Source organism: Macaca fascicularis, chromosome X (assembly GCF_037993035.2).
Source record: "Macaca fascicularis isolate 582-1 chromosome X, T2T-MFA8v1.1".
Lineage (NCBI taxonomy): Eukaryota > Metazoa > Chordata > Mammalia > Primates > Cercopithecidae > Macaca > Macaca fascicularis.
In genome coordinates, this window is record NC_088395.1 from 15,570,885 (window position 1) to 15,587,743 (window position 16,859).

The 16,859-nt window shown below is 42.7% G+C and overlaps 1 protein-coding gene across 12 annotated transcripts in view; it reads left to right on the forward strand.

Annotated features, from left to right (window-relative positions):
• The window catches only part of CA5B (carbonic anhydrase 5B), a 112,872-nt gene that overhangs the window by 74,386 nt on the left and 21,627 nt on the right, over window positions 1–16,859 (forward strand). For 11 of the 12 annotated variants that reach the window (XM_065538218.1, XM_065538217.1, XM_074029069.1 and 8 more), the window contains 2 exons: window positions 1,395–1,588; window positions 16,388–16,585. In XM_065538218.1, the coding sequence (XP_065394290.1) occupies window positions 1,447–1,588; window positions 16,388–16,585 (340 nt within the window). In that variant the 5' untranslated portion in view covers window positions 1,395–1,446. The remainder of the gene's footprint in view (window positions 1–1,394; window positions 1,589–16,387; window positions 16,586–16,859) is intronic. The other variant, XM_074029070.1, reaches the window with a different exon arrangement.

Sequence of the window (16,859 nt, forward strand, 5' to 3'; positions counted from 1 at the left end):
CATACATGCTCCCTTCAAAAATGTATATACACAGATACACACATAAAACTATAACCTGGCCAGATGCAGTAGCTCACACCTGTAATCCCAGCACTTTACGAGGCCCTTAAGCAGGAGGATTGCTTGAATCCAGGAGTTTGAGACCAACCCAGGTAATATAGTGAGACCCACACCCCCATCTCTAAAAAAAATAAACAATATTAACCAGGGATAGCCAGACGCAGTGGCTCACAGCTGTAATCCCAGCACTTTGGGAGGCTGAGGCTGGAGGATCACTTGAGGTCATGAGTTCAAGACCAGCCTGGCCAACATGGTGAAACCCTGTCTCTATGAAAAATACAAAAAAGAGCATCTGCACAGGCCGGAGGGAAAGAAAGGAGTTGGAAGAACTGAAGCCCACGTAGCTGGTGGGCAAGCAGGAGTGCAAATGGATGTGAGGCCGAGATCTTAGCAGGGCCAGAGCACATGGCCTTGCAGCCACACCACAGTCATGGTTACACAAATGGTGTCCTGAACAGCTGTTTGAATGTGTCTCAAGTACTCAGACTAAACACTTCTAAATCTGTAGTGGAATGAATGTGTAACCAAGAAAAATTGATTTTTTTTTTCAGAATTTCAGAATGGAATAGGGATAGTTTTCAGGGAAAATGGATGAAGCAGTACTGTGGTGGGGAAAGTGTTCAAAGTTAATATTACCATAATTTCAGAACACCATAGTGAATACCTTGGAAAGCATCATCTTCTGAGACTTTGACTGTGACCATGTGAAAGGTGGAGAGAGAATTCAGGATTAACTTTGTCTGTTTTCCCATGTTCAAGGGCCATTGTGTTACACCAAAAATTGGCAAAGAGTCATAGATTATATTTAAGCTCAGATTTCAAAACTGCCCATGACTATTTTGGCAGGATGTGTCATGGGTTTTGTTTTGTTTTGTTTTTGTAAGCAATCTAGATACAGATGTTTGTTTTTAGTCAGACAGCCTGGAGGGAGCTTTAATGTTGGGGTTCTTCGTATATGTAAATACCATGCTGGATAATTAATTGGGATTTCCTAGAGCAATTTTTTTTTTTTTTAAATTTTAAGAAACTGTACTGTAAACAGTTTTTTCATTCTTGTGGCTAAAGAGAAGCTTTTCTCTGGACTTCTAATATTTGCCAACCCTGAGGGAAACGCAAAGCATGTGAGTCAGGCCTCAGGACCCTCCCTGCCCTCCACTGAGGGGACCAATGAGTTTGAGGAACAAGAGTGGATAAACGTTAACTCTCATCTGCCCTCCCTCCCTCCACTTCAGGGTGTGTACTCCTAGTCTGAATATTGTCCTACTTAGAGGTTTCTCCATGATCTTAAGTCTCTGTTGTTTACAGCTTTCCCTCCTCTGCCTTCATCCCTCTAGGTTATTAGGTTCCTGCAACTTAACTGGGAACTGATCAAGATTTCAAGCTAAGATGGTGGTGATGAACAGCCTAAGGGTCATTCTTCAAGCATCTCCAGGCAAATTGCTGTGGAGAAAGTTCCAGATTCCGAGATTCATGCCAACGAGGCCCTGCAGCCTCTATACTTGTACTTACAAAACCCGGAACCGAGCCTGTGAGTACACCACTTCCTTAAAGAGAACAAAAAGGGCTCCAGCCTGAGTGACAGAGCGAAATCTCATCTCTTAGAAAAAAAGAAAAGAGGGAGCAAGTGTGCAAGAGCAAAAATACTTGTCTTTATAATAATCACACATGTTAAACATTTGCAGCTATGCTGTCTTTGGCTTTTCAGTGTAGGATTATATGCCTTATGAACTGTGAGAATAGCTGTTTCTCTATTGATTCATGAAAGTAAATGTAGAATGTTCTTTCTTGACTAATTTTAGCATGTTAAAATGATGTCATGCAGAAACTGGACAAGAGACAGATCCCAGTTTTTAATATTTTGGAACCCGTTGTTTATTATTTCTTGGTAGCAATTGTCTTTTTTTTTTTTTTTTTTTTTTTTTTCCTTTTAAACAAAGGTTGATCCACAAACCACAAATTATTTCTGGAAACCTTACGTTTCTAGAAGTTGCATGTAAATGTTTGTAAGCAGTTTACTAGCTTCAACATTCTGGAATATTCTGTCCTGAGTTAGGAATTACAAAGTTAATTCTAGCTGTTCAGTTTGCAAGTGTGTGCTCTGCTGTAAGGATGGAAGATTGAGTGAGGCAGGAAATGGTCTTCCTCACACCTCTCTCATCTCGTTCCCCTTCTGGAAATACAAGGCATTGTCCATGTCCGGATGTGGCAGGGATTCTCCACTGCGGCGTGATGGACATTGAGGATGGATCATTGTGTGTTGTGGGAGGTTGTCCTGTGTCCTGGAGGGTCTTTACAGCGTTCCTGGCCTCTGCCTACTAGTTGCTAGTAGCACCCTCATGAAGCTATAACAACCAAAACTGTCTGCAGATTGCCAAACATGCTCTGCGTTACTGCCCTGGAGAGGGCAGTTGAGAGGATGGGAAAGGATAATGTGTGTATTTGTGGACAGATAACTTTGAGTTAATGGAGATATGAAATGGCTAAGTATTATCATTAAGGAGGAATTTTTCATGTTTTCTGTTACTTAAAAAACACAGGCACAGAGTTTTCAAATGTTGGGTTGCACTGAGGTCTAGGTTTCTCCATATGGGGTCTCCACTTTGATCCCATATGCACATAATAAAAAGACTGAGTAAGAATGGAATGCTTGTAAATTAGTAGTGCTAATCTAGCTACATCCAAGGGCTTGAAACTGCTCCACAAATATATTTTCACTGTAAGTTTATTTTGTTTCCTTCAACATTGACTGTGTTCTTTTTCAAATAAACGGACCAGAGGCATAATAAATTTCTGGTTGCTAGGTGTGGTTTCCTACAAATATGCCACATCCTACCGAGACTGGCTTATTCTGAACACTGGCACTTTGTGGTCTAGGGTTTATATTGCAAAGTATTAGTAGTTTTGCTGTTGTTTTTTTTTTTTTTTGACAGTTGAAATTGAACATCCAAATCCGGTATGCTTATGTAGTTAGGATAGTTTGCTGCTTTTAATGCTGACAAAAAAAACAAACAGTAGTGGCTTCGGGAGGGGCAGCTTTACTTAGTGAATTTCCCACAACAGGTGACATGTTCTTGTTTCTAAGTTACTAGGAAAAACAGGGGACAGTCACCATTTGATTTTGTTTGTAGCATATTACACTGTTTCAACCTGTTTGCCCCAAGAATAATATTGTGGTCTTTGCTGCTCTGGGCCTTTGAGCAGGTCCTATTTCTATGTTCTGTACCCTCATCTGCTCAATTGTAAAGACAGTTCTCATTGTTTCTCACAGCTCGGTACCCCAACAGTAGGCCAGTATACACTTGTGACCAAGAATGACCCCAGATTCTTGAGGGTTTGAAAAGATAACATGTGTTGATGAAAAAAGCCAAACTCTAAAATATTTGAAGAGGTTCATTCTGAGCCAAATATGAGTGACCGTGGCCCATGATACAGCCTCAAGAGGTCCTGAGAACACATGCCCAAGGTGGTTGGGTTACAGCATGGGGGAGACAGAAGTTACAGGCAAGACATAAATCAATACCTGTAAGGTATACATTGTGAGGGCGAAACTCTGATTTTTTTTATCTTGCCCAAATTCCTTTCTAAGGGGTCTGGGGAGTCATGCCCCACAAATCACAAATTGTTACCAGATGGGTTTTGTTTAACCATATATCGTGATTTACTTTCCAACCTGACTTTGGCGTAACATTACAAGACAAAGAAGAAAATCAAAATATTTTACCCCAAAACATGTTTCTTTGCCATATTTTGAAATTGCCCTGCAAAGCTGTTCTTTGTGGGGGGGAAATTGTATCTGTAAAGAATCTCTATTAACATAGCTAGATCTTTTTTTTCCAGACCCTCCCAATCCTAAAGAGATTAACTAAGATCTGAATAGGAAATATTTCTCATCTATTGTCTCTAAGGGCAGCCACTATAAGACTTCAAAAGAACTTTGGTCTCCACATCTTTTTCTTAACCCGAACCATTCCCTTTCTACCAATCCCAGGTCTTTAGACAAATTCAACCAATTGTCAACCAGAAAATGTTTAAATTTACCTATAGCCTAGAAGCCCCCCCAACCCCCACCCCAGCTCTGAACTGTCCCGCCTTTCTGGACCAAACCAGTGTATTTCTTAAATGTATTTGATTGATGTCTCATGCCTCTCTAAAATGTATAAAAACAAGCTGTACCCTGAGCACCTTGGGCACATGTTCTCAGGTCCATGTGGGAGCTGTGTCACGGGCCACAGTCACCCATATTTGGCCCAGAATAAATCTCTTCAAATATTTACAGAGTTTGACTCTTTTCGTCAACACTTGGTTTGGCCTGGAAAGGTAGGACATCTCTAAGCAGGGGCTTACAGGTCATAAGTAAGTGGATTCAAAGATTTTCTGTTGGCTGGGTGCGGTGGCTCACGCCTGTAATCCCAGCACTTTGGGAGGCCGAGGCGGGCAGATCACAAGGTCAGGAGATCGAGACCACGGTGGAACCCCATCTCTACTAAAAATACAAAAAATTAGCTGGGCACAGTGGCGGGTGCCTGTAGTCCCAGCTACTCAGGAGGCTGAGGCAGGAGAATGGCGTGAACCCGGGAGGTGGGGCTTGCAGTGAGCCGAGATTGCGCCACTGCACTCCAGCCTAGGCGAGAAAAAAACAAAGATTTTCTGTTTGGCTGTTTGGCAGTTGGTTGAAAAAGTTAAGCTTTGCCTAAAGAGTTGAAGTCAACTGAAAGAAATGCTTCAGTTAAGATAAGGGGGATTGTAGAAGCCAAGGTTCTTGTTATGTAGATGAAGCCTCCCATTAGCAGGTTTAGAGAGATTAAATGGTAAAACATCTCTTATGGGACCTTAAAAGGTGTCAGATCTTTCCTGGATCAGGAAGAGACCTGGAAAGGGACAGGGGCTCTCTACAGAATGCACATTTATCCCACAAGGGATGGCTTTGCAGGGCTATTTCAAAATGTGTCAAAGAAATATATTTTGGGATAAGGCTGGGTGCAGTGACTCACGCCTGTAATCCCAGCACTTTGGGAGGCCGAGGCAGGTGGATCACTTGAGGTCAGGAGTTTGAGATGAGCCTGGCCAACATGGTGAAACCCCATCTCTACTAAAAATACAAAAATTAGCCAGGTGTGGTGGCACACACCTGTAATCCCAGCTACTCAGGAGACTGAGGCAAAAGAATCACTTGAACCCAGGAGGCGGAGGTTCCGGGTGAGCTGAGATCACGCCATTGCACTCCAGCCTGGGCGACAAGAGCGAAACTCTCTCCCAAAAAATAAATAAATAAATAAATAAATTTTGGGGTAAAATACTTTGATTTCTTTCAGAGCCTTCTATCTGTCATGTGATGCTATACCAGGGTCAGGTTGGAGGTAGGTATTTTATTGCTACAAAGATTCTATGTCAGCCTTATGATCTCTATTTGAGTGTTAATGCTGGTCAGTTGTGCCTAAACTCTAAAGGGAGGGAGTATAATGAGGCATGCCCAACCTCTCTTCCCCTCTTGGCCTGAACTAGTTCTTCAGGTTTCTTTGGGATCCCCCTGGCCAGGGTAGGGGGATCCATTCAGTCCATTGGGGAGCTTAGAATTTCATTTCTGGTTTGCATGTGCAAAGTCCTTAGCTAGTGCTGTCACATAGTGAGGACTCAGTGTTGGGAGCTACTTCTAGTACTACAATTGTTATCATCATCATAGGCTCAGTGCCTGTCTCAGATGTTTAAATCTGACCCTTTTAAGAGGAGGCAAAGCAGAATAAGGAGTGAATGGAAGTAGGAGGTTGTGGCAAATTCGGAAAGCAGCATTTCAGGTCAGCCCTGTGCTCTGTGCTCATCATATCTTTGCTCCCAAGGCTCTCCACAGATAATCTTTAGCTGTCAACTCAGATTGCTGTTTGCTGTTATCTCAGGTAGCAGACAGTAACTGTTGATAGTCCTAACTTTGGAGACTTGTAATATAATAAGATAAAGATAAAAGCCTATACCTCTTATCCAATGTGGAAATAAAATCAGTTTCCCTTAGGTATCATCTGGTGAAATTTAGTCTAATGGTCACATAAAAAGATTTAGGCATGAGATCTTAGACCATAGGAAAGTGCATTTAATAATTCTTAATTGAATGAAATATAAAGAATATCAGGTAGAATGGAAATGATACTGATTTGTTATTCCAATGATTCTTAATATTCATGATCTCCTTACTTGTAGAAGAAAGAGAAACCCGTTAGGATAATAGGGACTAAAGAAGCCAGCACTGTATAAAATGTAGCCACTAACCCCATGTGGGTATTTACATGTAAATTTATTTATTTATTTATTTATTTATTTATTTATTTATTTTTTTGAGACGGAGTCTTGCTCAGTCACCCAGGCTGCAGTGCGGTGGCGTGATCTCGGCTCACTGCAAGCTCCGCCTCCCGGGTTCTCGCCATTCTCCTGCCTCAGCCTCCCGAGTAGCTGGGACTATAGGCGCCCGCCACTACGCCCGGCTAGTTTTTTGTATTTTTAGTAGAGACGGGGTTTCACCGTGTTAGACAGGATGGTCTAGATCTCCCGACCTCGTGATCCGCCCGTCTCGGCCTCCCAAAGTGCTGGGATTACAGGCTTGAGCCACCGCGCCCGGCCTTACATGTAAATTTAAATTCATTAAAATTTTATAGCTACCTATGCCTAGATCTTAATATACTGGACATTTCTGTCATCAGAGAAAGTTCTATTTGACAGCAGTAATCTATATCATAACTGTACTGTGTTTGAAAGTTATTCTATTATTTCTCCAATTAATTTTGAAGAATACAAATAAAGCCTGGAGAGTAATAAAAAGCTTCTTTTGCAGTGTTTTCACAAAGAATTCTGAAATATAGACTCAGGATGCCCCTAGATTGTCTTTATTAACATGCAAGTAACCTTGAGAAAAAATGAGCTGATTAAGAGCCACTTAGAATTGCATTAATGGCCTCAGGGTTATCTTCAGCTGCCTGAGACTGACAAATAGCCCTGGAACTGACCATCAGGAAATGTGAGCTTTAGTCTCCTGTGCTGATAACTGCACAGGGAGGTATCCTGTGGCTAATGGACTCGGCATCCAAGTGCCTTTTATAGCCCTGATGATGCTCTAACAAGGCAATTTGTGATTCTGCGATCATCCTCAACCAAGTCATATGGAGGGTCCCAGTGTATACACCCATCACTGTATTAAGGCCAAGGCCTACACGGGTCGTCTTCAGCAACATGAGGAAGTAGACATCCCTCATAAAAAGGGCAGTACATAGCAAGGAACCAAATAAAAAGACATGAGGGTATAAGGCAATGCTTTCTGGTAGATAAATAAAGTAAACCACAAATATGAGCCATATAGGTCATTCTATATTTTCTAATAGGCCAGGTACAGTGGCTCATGCCTGTAAGCCCAGGACTTTGGGAGGCCAAGTGGGGAGGATCGCTTGAGGCCAGGAGTTTGAGACCTGCCTGGGCAGCATAGCAACACCCCATCTCTTCAATAAAATAAAATAAAAATATGAGTAATTCTATATTTTGTAATAACCGCATCTTAAAAAGTACAAGTAAACAGGTCAAATTAATTTGACTAATATATTTTATTTAACCCAATATATCTAAAATATTATCACTTTAATATGAAATGATTATAAGAATTATAAATTAAATTTTAATATTTATTTTGTACTGAGCCTTCGAAGTTCCTCGTATTGTACATTTATATAGTACATCTCAATTTAGGCTAGCACACAGGGACAGTGCTACCATATTGGGGAGCTCAGGAACAGAGATAATAGGTGTTAAGGAGTAAGAACAGATGAAAGATGCTTTATTTAGGGTGGGAGTGTCAGAGAAGGGGCTTGAACTGACCTTGAAAACCTAGTAGAATTTTAAGGAACAAACGAATAACAGATAGATACGATTAGGTGAACCTAAGAGGTATTCAGGGTAAACCAGCTTGCCTGGTAGAGAGATGGTGGCTGTGAGGTAATGGGCAGAGAGCCTTGGTATCAATTTGTTTGGTTTTCTGTATCAGTAAAATAAGCATTTAGTACCTCTTCTGTGCCTTGTACCAAGTGAAGCCCTGGAGACTAGAAAAAGTAGAGTACACAGACCTCATGGGCTTGGAGTTGACACAGACCCTTTGGGCAGATAAAGCAAACACAGATTATGTGAGGAATGGTTGGGTGCTAAATGGTGTGAAAGCAAATTCAGTGTGTGTTCAGAAAAAGCAAAGCTCAGAGTGGTTGGAGAATATGTCATCAGGGAAATTAGACTTGAACTGGAAAAGATTTCTTTTGGGAATCTGGAAAGATTTCCAGACTTGAACTGGAAAAGATTTCTTAAGGAAAAGGAAGGGCTTCTAAGCACAAGCCAAAGTGGGGCTAAAGGCCAGGCATGGGGGCTCATGCCTGTAATCCTAGCACTTTGGAAGGCCAAGACAGGAAGATAGCTTGAGCCCAGGAGTTCAAGACCAGCCTGGGCAACATAGCGAGACCCTATCTCTACAAAAAATTTTATTTCAAAAGTTTTTTAAAACCCAAGTAGACAGCTGGGTGCGGTGGCTCACACCTGTAATCCCAGCACTTTGGGAGGCCGAGGCGGGTGGATCACGAGGTCAGGAGTTTGAGACCAGCTTGGCCAAGATGGTGAAACCCCATCTCTACTAAAAATACCAAAAATTAGGCCAGGTCCGGTGGCTCACGCCTGTAATCCCAGCACTTTGGGAGGCCAAGGCGGGCAGATCACAAGGTCAAGAGATTGAGACGACCATACTGGCTAACATGGTGAAACCCTGTCTCTACTAAAAAATACAAAAATTAGCTGGGCGTCATGGTGGGTGCCTGTAGTCCCAGCTACTCGGGAGGCTGAGACAGGAGAATCGCTTGAACCCAGGAGTCAGAGGTTGCAGTGAGCTGAGATCGTGCTACTGCACTCCAGCCTGGCGACAGAGTGAGACTCCATCTCAAAAACAAACAAACAAACAAACAACAATTTAAAAAAAAACACAAAAATTAGCCAGGCATGGTGACGGGCACCTGTAATCCCAGCTACTCAGGAGGCTGAGGCAGGAGAATCGCTTGAACCCGGGAGGCGGAGGTTGCAGTAAACCGAGATCATGCCACTGCACTCTAGCCTGGGTGACAAAGCGAGGAGACTCTGTCTCAATAAAACAAACAAAAAACCAAAGTAGACATAAACTTATGTAGGTAGGCAGTTGTAAGAAGAGTAGCTTGCTAAGGGGAATAACATGACAAGAAAAGTAGCATAGGAACACCAGAGTTTGGGAAGAATGAGGAAAATGAGATTAGATAAGTGAGATGGGTTCTAATAGGAAAACCTGGGCATTGAACTTGGAAGTTACAACTTGATATACTGTCTTTAGCATAGCAGCAATGTGACAAAGGTGGTTATGTAGGAAAATTGCTGAGTGGCAGAACTCAGGAGTAGAGGAGAGTTAGAGGAGGAAATCAACCAAGAGGCTTTGTATGAAGTCTGGGGTTTAGGGTTCTGAACTAGGCTGCTGTGCTGAGCAAGGCGAAGAAGAGATAAACCTGAATGATTCTTAAAGAAAAATAATGAAATAAAGCAAAAAGGAGAAACGAACTGTCTTATTCTGTTTGGGCTGCCATAACAAAGTAACTCAGACTGAATAATTTATACACAACAGAAATTTGTTGCTCACAGTTCCGGAGGCCAGGAAGTCCAAAAAACCAAGGTGCCAGTAGATTCAGTGTCTGATGAGGGTTCTCTCTGCTTCAAAGAATTTGTCTTCTTGCTGCATCCTCATATGGCGGAAGGAGCTCAGGAGCTTTCTCAGGCCTCTTTTATGAGGGTATTCATCCTGTTCATAAGGGCTTTGCCTTCGTGACATAGTCACCTCCCAAAGGCCTCAGCTCTTAATACCATCACCTTGGGGAAAAGGATTTCAGTGTGTACATTTTTTGGTTTTTTGTTTTTTTGTTTTTGAGACAGGATCTTGCTCTGTCACCCAGACTGGAGTGCAGTGGCACAATCTCAGCTCACTGCAACCTCCGCCTGCCGGGTTCAAGAGATTCTCCTGCCTCAGCCTCTCAAGTAGCTGGGACTACAGGCATGAGCCACCACACCCAGCTAATTTTTTATATTTTTACTAGAGATGGGATCTCCCCATGTTGGCCAGGCTGGTCTCAAACTACTGACCTCAAGTGATCTGCCCATCTTGGCCTGCCAAAGTGTTGGGATTACAGGTGCAAGCCACCACTGCCTGGGTTAATTTTGAGGAGACGCCTACATTCACACCATAGCACTAATCTTCCCAGTGATGCTTCTCATCTTATTCCGTCCACAAGTATTCACCGAAAGTCAGCTGGCTCACAGAGTAGTGAGGAAGGCAGATAATTAGACACATATGCATATAATTATAACTGCACCCTTGTAATAAATGTCATGAAAGAAAAATCGGAGTGCTATGATTAAAAAATGAAGTGATCATATTATAAGAGAGTAGCCAGAGATCACTTTGTCAAGGAGGTGACAATTAAGCCCAAGACCTAAAGATAATGGGGGCTAGCCCTGAGCCAAATGAGGGTAATTGATTTCTGTGGAGGAGGAGCACGAAGAAAGGGACTAAGGCAGGAATGAGCTTTCCATGTTTCAGGGGCTAAAAGGACAGCGCCAAAGCTGGGGAAATAGGTGGTTGCAGCAAACTGAATGTTCATGACCCCGTAACATTTATATGTTGAAATCCTAACCCCCAAGGTGATGATATTAAGAGTTGGGGCTTTGGGGAGGTGATTAGATCATGAGGGCAGAGCTCTCATGAATAGGATTAGTTAAAAAGAGACCCCAGAGAGCCCCCTCGTACCTTCTACCATTTGAAGACAGCAAGGAGGCTGTCTATGAACCAGAAAGCAGGCCCTTGCCAGACACCCAGTCTGCTGGTGCCTTGATCTTGGACTTCCCAGACTCCAGAACTGTGAGAAATAAATTTCTCTTATTTATAAGCCACCTAGTCTATGACATTCTGTCATAGCAGGCTGAATGGACTAAGACAGTGCTAAAGCACAAAATAAATCAAACCTAGGACTACTCATATAAACAACTAAAATCAAGCACTTCCTCAACATGGAATCTTCTGCAGGGCTTTTGTTGCCCATCAGCTACGAATTACTGACACCTTTTTTTTTTTGAGACGGAGTCTTGCCCTGTCGCCGAGGCTGGAGTGCAATGACACAATCTCGGCTCACTGCAACCTCCACCTCCCGGGTTCAAGCGATTCTCCTGCCTCAACCTACCGAGTAGCTGGGATTATAAGCACGCACCACCACATCCAGCTAATTATTTTGTATCTTTAGTAGAGATGGGGTTTCACCATGTTGGCCAGGCGGGTCTTGAACTCCTGACCTCAGGTGATCCGCCTGCCTCAGCCTCCCAAAGTGCTAGGATTACAGGCACGAGCCACCGCACCCGGCCGACACCTTCTTAATAACAGTGTGTCTTTGTTAACATAAACCACAGTTGATAAAATCACTGTCTATTTCATTTTCCCTATACAAGAAGAACCTGAAAATGAAGCTTCTGTTAAACCACTTAATCATCACCCCATTATCTTTAGGTCTTGGGCTTAATTGTCACCTCCTTGACAAAGTGATCTCTGGCTACTCTCTTATAATATGATCACTTCATATTATAATTTTTTAATCATAGCACTCCGATTTTTCTTTCATGACATTTATTACATGGGTGCAGTTATAATTATATGCATATGTGTCTAATTATCTGCCTTCCTCACTGCTCTGTGAGCCAGCTGGCTTTCGGTGAATACTTGTGGATGGAATAAGATGAGAAGCATCACTGGGAAGATTTGTGCTATGGTGTGAATGTAGGCGTCTCCTCAAAATTTAGCCAGGCAGCGGTGGCTTGCACCTGTATTTTTTTTTTAATAATTTAAATAATTTCTTATTTTTGAGGTAAAATATGAGCAACTACCAGGAAATTGTTTTGATCTGATTTTTCCTTAAATAGAGGAAAAGGAGGGGAGTAGGAGAGAACAAAAGTGTCAGTTTATCTTTAGCAAAACAAGCCGTTGGCAAAAAATTGGCTTCAGTAAGGGGAGAGTGACCAAGGACCCCCTCCCCACACAGTAAGTTGGATGGTCTAACCTAGATGGTGTAGTTTAGTAAAGAAGGAGGTGGGTAGGAGGAAAGAAAACCTGGAAGCTGAACTTGTAAACTGAAGGGCATAAATTGATCGTGTCGTTATGGTCATTAAAGAGCAATTGCAGGAATAGGCCCAGTTTTCTTGGGCTGGTATTTGCATGAGTGTGAGTGTTGATACTTCCCATTTCATGAATGAGATGGGGAACAATTAAGGGTGACCAAGGCATCGTCTTAGGTACCTAATCACTCCAGTTCTTCCCTAGTCTTCACAGGAGACCCTCATTGAATGGCTTTGAAGAGTGTGAATTCTCAAATTATCAACCACAGTCTGAGTGTCTCAGAGGGGAAGGTGCATAGTCTCTTTTTGTCAGGAATCTTTAAAAACAGATTCAGGGCCTTTCAAGGGCTTTCTAGAAGTTTAAAAATTAACATAATTTGAATCATTTTTCAGATCGTTTGAATCCTTGCAAATCATTTGAATTTGAGCTTTTTTCCCCCTAACAATGGCAGTTGGATATGTTACAGGGCATATGTTTATTTTATTTTTTATTTTTGCCTTTAAAAGAGATGTTTATTCATCATGCATATGAATCCAAGTGTTTGGGTGGATATAACAGAACCAAATGTAACAGAAATTTAAGATCATCTTTCCCTCTAAGATGAAAAATATATGATATTTTACTGGATAAAATTACTAAACATTTTTAGACCCTGAGGTTGTATATTTTATGATGTTGGCTGCTGCATAGTTGCCATGATTGCTTTTTCAAATTGTTAATTTCTTTCTTTTTAAAAATGTCCATTTTTATTTTACATTCAGGGGTTACATATGCAGATTTGTTACATGGGTATATTGCATGGTGATGAGGTTGGGCTTCTATTGATCCTGTCACCCAGATAGTGAACATAGTACCTAATAGGATGTTTTCCAGAAGGGCATATGTTTAATAAGATACCACAGGGCAACAAAAAAGGAGGAAGATGTGGCTCCTGCCCACAAGGAATTTGCATTCTAATTAGATTATGACAGTATAGCCCAGATTCTGTTTCCGATGTGCCAGTTCATGTGCATTTTCCATTTTAGATTTCTGAAACAGAAACTTCTTGTTCTTTAAAGTTCTTGTTCATCACAAGTTGTTTTATACTAAGGAAAGAAAAAAAAAAACACACACAGAACATTGGGTTCAGATCTCTCCAGAAATGAGAGTACTGCATTATATGAAGAAATAGAAAGAGAAGAATATTATGAGTTTGCATGCACCTTTTATCTTTAGACCAGGGTTTCTCAACTTTGGCACTATTGGCTTTTGGATCAGAATGGTTTTCTTCTGGGAGCCCATCCTGTGCATTGTAGGATGTTTAGCAGCATCTCTGGCCTCTAACCACTAGATGTCACTAGCGTGCTCTCCCAGTTTTGCCATCTGAAAATGTCTCCAGACATTGCCAAATGTTTTTGGGGGACTGAATTGTTCTCTCTGTTGAAAACCACTGATTTAGGCACTCTCAGGAGAGCTCTTTGTCTGTATTGCTGGAGCACTTTTATAAATAAAACAAAACAAAACACTAAGACACGAAGGTTAAGATACTGATTTACGGTCAGGCACAGTGGTTCACGCCTGTAATCCCAGCACTTTGGGAGGCCGAGGTGGGTGGATCACTTGAGACCAGGAGTTCAAGTCCAGCCTGGCCAACATGGCGAAACCCCATTTCTACTAAAAATACACAAAAGTTAGCTGGGTGTGGTGGCATGCGCCTGTAATCCCAGTTACTCAGGAGGCTGAGGCAGGAGAATCGCTTGAACCCAGGAGGCAGAGGTTGCAGTGAGCCAAGATCATGCCACTGCACTCCAGCCTGGGAGACAGAGCAAGACTCCATCTAAAAAAAAAAAAAAGAGAGATTGACTTCCAGCTTTCAGTAATTACCGAAGGAAGAGGATTATCTGCTCCATCAGAGTAAACCAGGGGCAGGTTTCTGCTTTTTATGGAAATAGGAGGATGATGCTGCCACTGACGGGGGATTTGACAGAGTAACAAAACAACTACCTTAGTCTCATCCTTTTTTTTTTTTTTTTTTTTTTGAGACAGTCTTACTCTGTCACTCAGGCTGGAGTGTAGTGGCACAGTCTCGGCTCACTGCAACCTCCATCTCCCGGGTTCAAGCTATTCTCCTGCCTCAGCCTCCCGAGTAGCTGGGACTACAGGAGTGTGCCACCATACCCGGCTAATTTTTTTTGTATTTTTTATAGAGATGGGGTTTCACCGTGTCTTGATCTCCTGACCTCGTGATCTGCCAGAGTGCTGGGATTACAGGCGTGAGCCACCGCGCCCGGCCAGTCTCATCCTTATTCTTAGTGGTAGGGCGAGATGCAGAGGGTCATTGGTAATGATTTCTCTCATGTTTCTCCTAGTTTTCCTGTTGTTCTTGATTCTACCCATCCATAGTACTTCTAAAGGACAGGGAACTGGATCACCCCAAACTGATACACATTGGTTCTGCTCATCACACATGGGGGTCTCAACAGGCCGATCTGTGTTATCAGCAAGTCTGCTGATACTTACCAGGGACTTGCTACAGAGACCTGGTGCTTGACTCTGGAGGACAACCAGCATCAGCAATGTCTTCAGTGCCTGTGGGGGATGAATTGTATGTGTACACCTTAATAGATAATCTCCACATCCCTGTGACACACTGCGACCCCCAGGGACCTTAGCAATGCCGACGTTCTACCCAGGTTTTGCAGGATGGCTGCCTGGTCCTCAGAGTTTGCTTACATAGGAGGTGAACTCAACTCAGCATGCACAGTTATGTGGGGCGAGCATCTTACAGGATGCAGGCTATGCAAGCCTTGATTTCTACCAGCCAACCAATTAAACACTGACAATACTGATTGAATGTTTCCTTTCCCAAAGTTCTCCCATTTCCTTTTTTGAAAATAAATCTGTTATTGAAGATTGAATTAATTTGTCTTTGTATTTAAAGCCACTTTGGGGAGTTGGGGCTTGGGAAATTCTCAATGAAGAAAAGAAACTCATTTATGAATACCCTATTTCCACGTGGCACTAAACTCCATGCATTATGCTGTGATCACAGCACGGATTGCACTTGGTTTAGGTGAGCTTAGTAGGCAGACTGAGATGTGTTGGTTTTGCAAGATGCCAAAATGCTATTCCTCTGCCAGGTGCTCTCTGACCTATCTTTATCCTCTACTTTTGTCTATCGATTAAACCCCTAAGTGGCTGTATTGGTCAGGGTTCTCCAGAAGCAGAATCAATAAGGTATATAGATAGAGAGATAGATGAGCGGGAATTTATTAGTGGCAATTGCTCACACGATTATAGAGGCTGAGAAGTTCCATCTGCAAGCCAGAGACCCTGAGATACTGGTAGTATGGGACAGTCCAAGGCAAAGGCCTCAGAACCAGGGAAGCTGATGGTATACCTATCAGTTTGAGGCCAAATGCCTGAGAACCCAGAGAGGTGCTGGTGTTAGTTCTGGAGTCCAAAGGCTGGGAAGCCTGTAGCTGTTACCCAAGGACAGGAGCAGAAGAGTGTATCCAAGATCCAGCAGATAGATGGGTACATTCAGTTTTTCCATGTTTTTGTTCTCTCTGGGCCCCCAGCAGTTTGGATGATACCTGCCCACATTGAGGGCGAATCTTTCCCACCTAGTCCAGTCAGAATTACATGCTGGTCTCCTCTGTAAACACCCCCAGAGACACACCCCAAAATAATGCTTTACCAGGTTTCTAGGTATTCTTTAATCTAGTCAAGTCAACACCTAAAAGTAACTATCACAGTGGCTAATTCCTAAGGCTTTTAGTTTCCATTAGCCCTGACAGGTTCTCCAGAAGTACAGTAGACAGGCTTTGTTTTCTTTTTTTCTTTTGAGACATGGTTTGGGTCTGTCGCCCAGGCTGGAGTGCAGTGGTGCGATCATGGCTCACAACAGCCTTGACCTCCTGGGCTCAAGCAATCCTCCCACTTTAGCCTCCCTGGTAGCTAGGACTACAGGTGTGTACCACCACGCCTGGATAATTTTTTTTGTATATTTTGTAGAGACAGGGTTTCACCGTGTTTCCTAGGCTGGTCTCGAACTCCTGGCCTCAAGTGATCCACCCGCCTTACCCTCCCAAAGTGCTGGGATTATAGGAGTGAGCCACCACACTCGGTCCAACAGTCTTGATAATAGCCTGACCTGCTTTCTTCTAGTGCATCCACTCTGGGAGAGCGTGGACCTGGTTCCCGGGGGTGATCGACAGTCACCCATCAACATTCGGTGGAGGGACAGTGTTTATGATCCCGACTTAAAACCGCTCACCATCTCTTATGACCCAGCCACCTGCCTCCACGTCTGGAATAATGGGTACTCTTTCCTCGTGGAATTTGAAGATTCTACAGATAAATCAGGTGAGGGCAAGATCTGGTGGTCTTGTAAGGAGTTAAAGAAACAGTGTCATGTTAACACGGACACATCAAATTCTCGCCATGACAGTGTTGACCTCTTTGTTAGCAATGGCAAGGAACTCATTGATCTTAACTTTTTGAATGTGTGAAAAAAATTCCTTCTAGTTTTTATGCGTATTTTCTTCAACTAGTATAGGTAGTATTTTTAATTAATAAATTTATCTCTCTCTCTCTATGTATAGATTTACAATTGGTGGCCGGGCGCGGTGGCTCACGC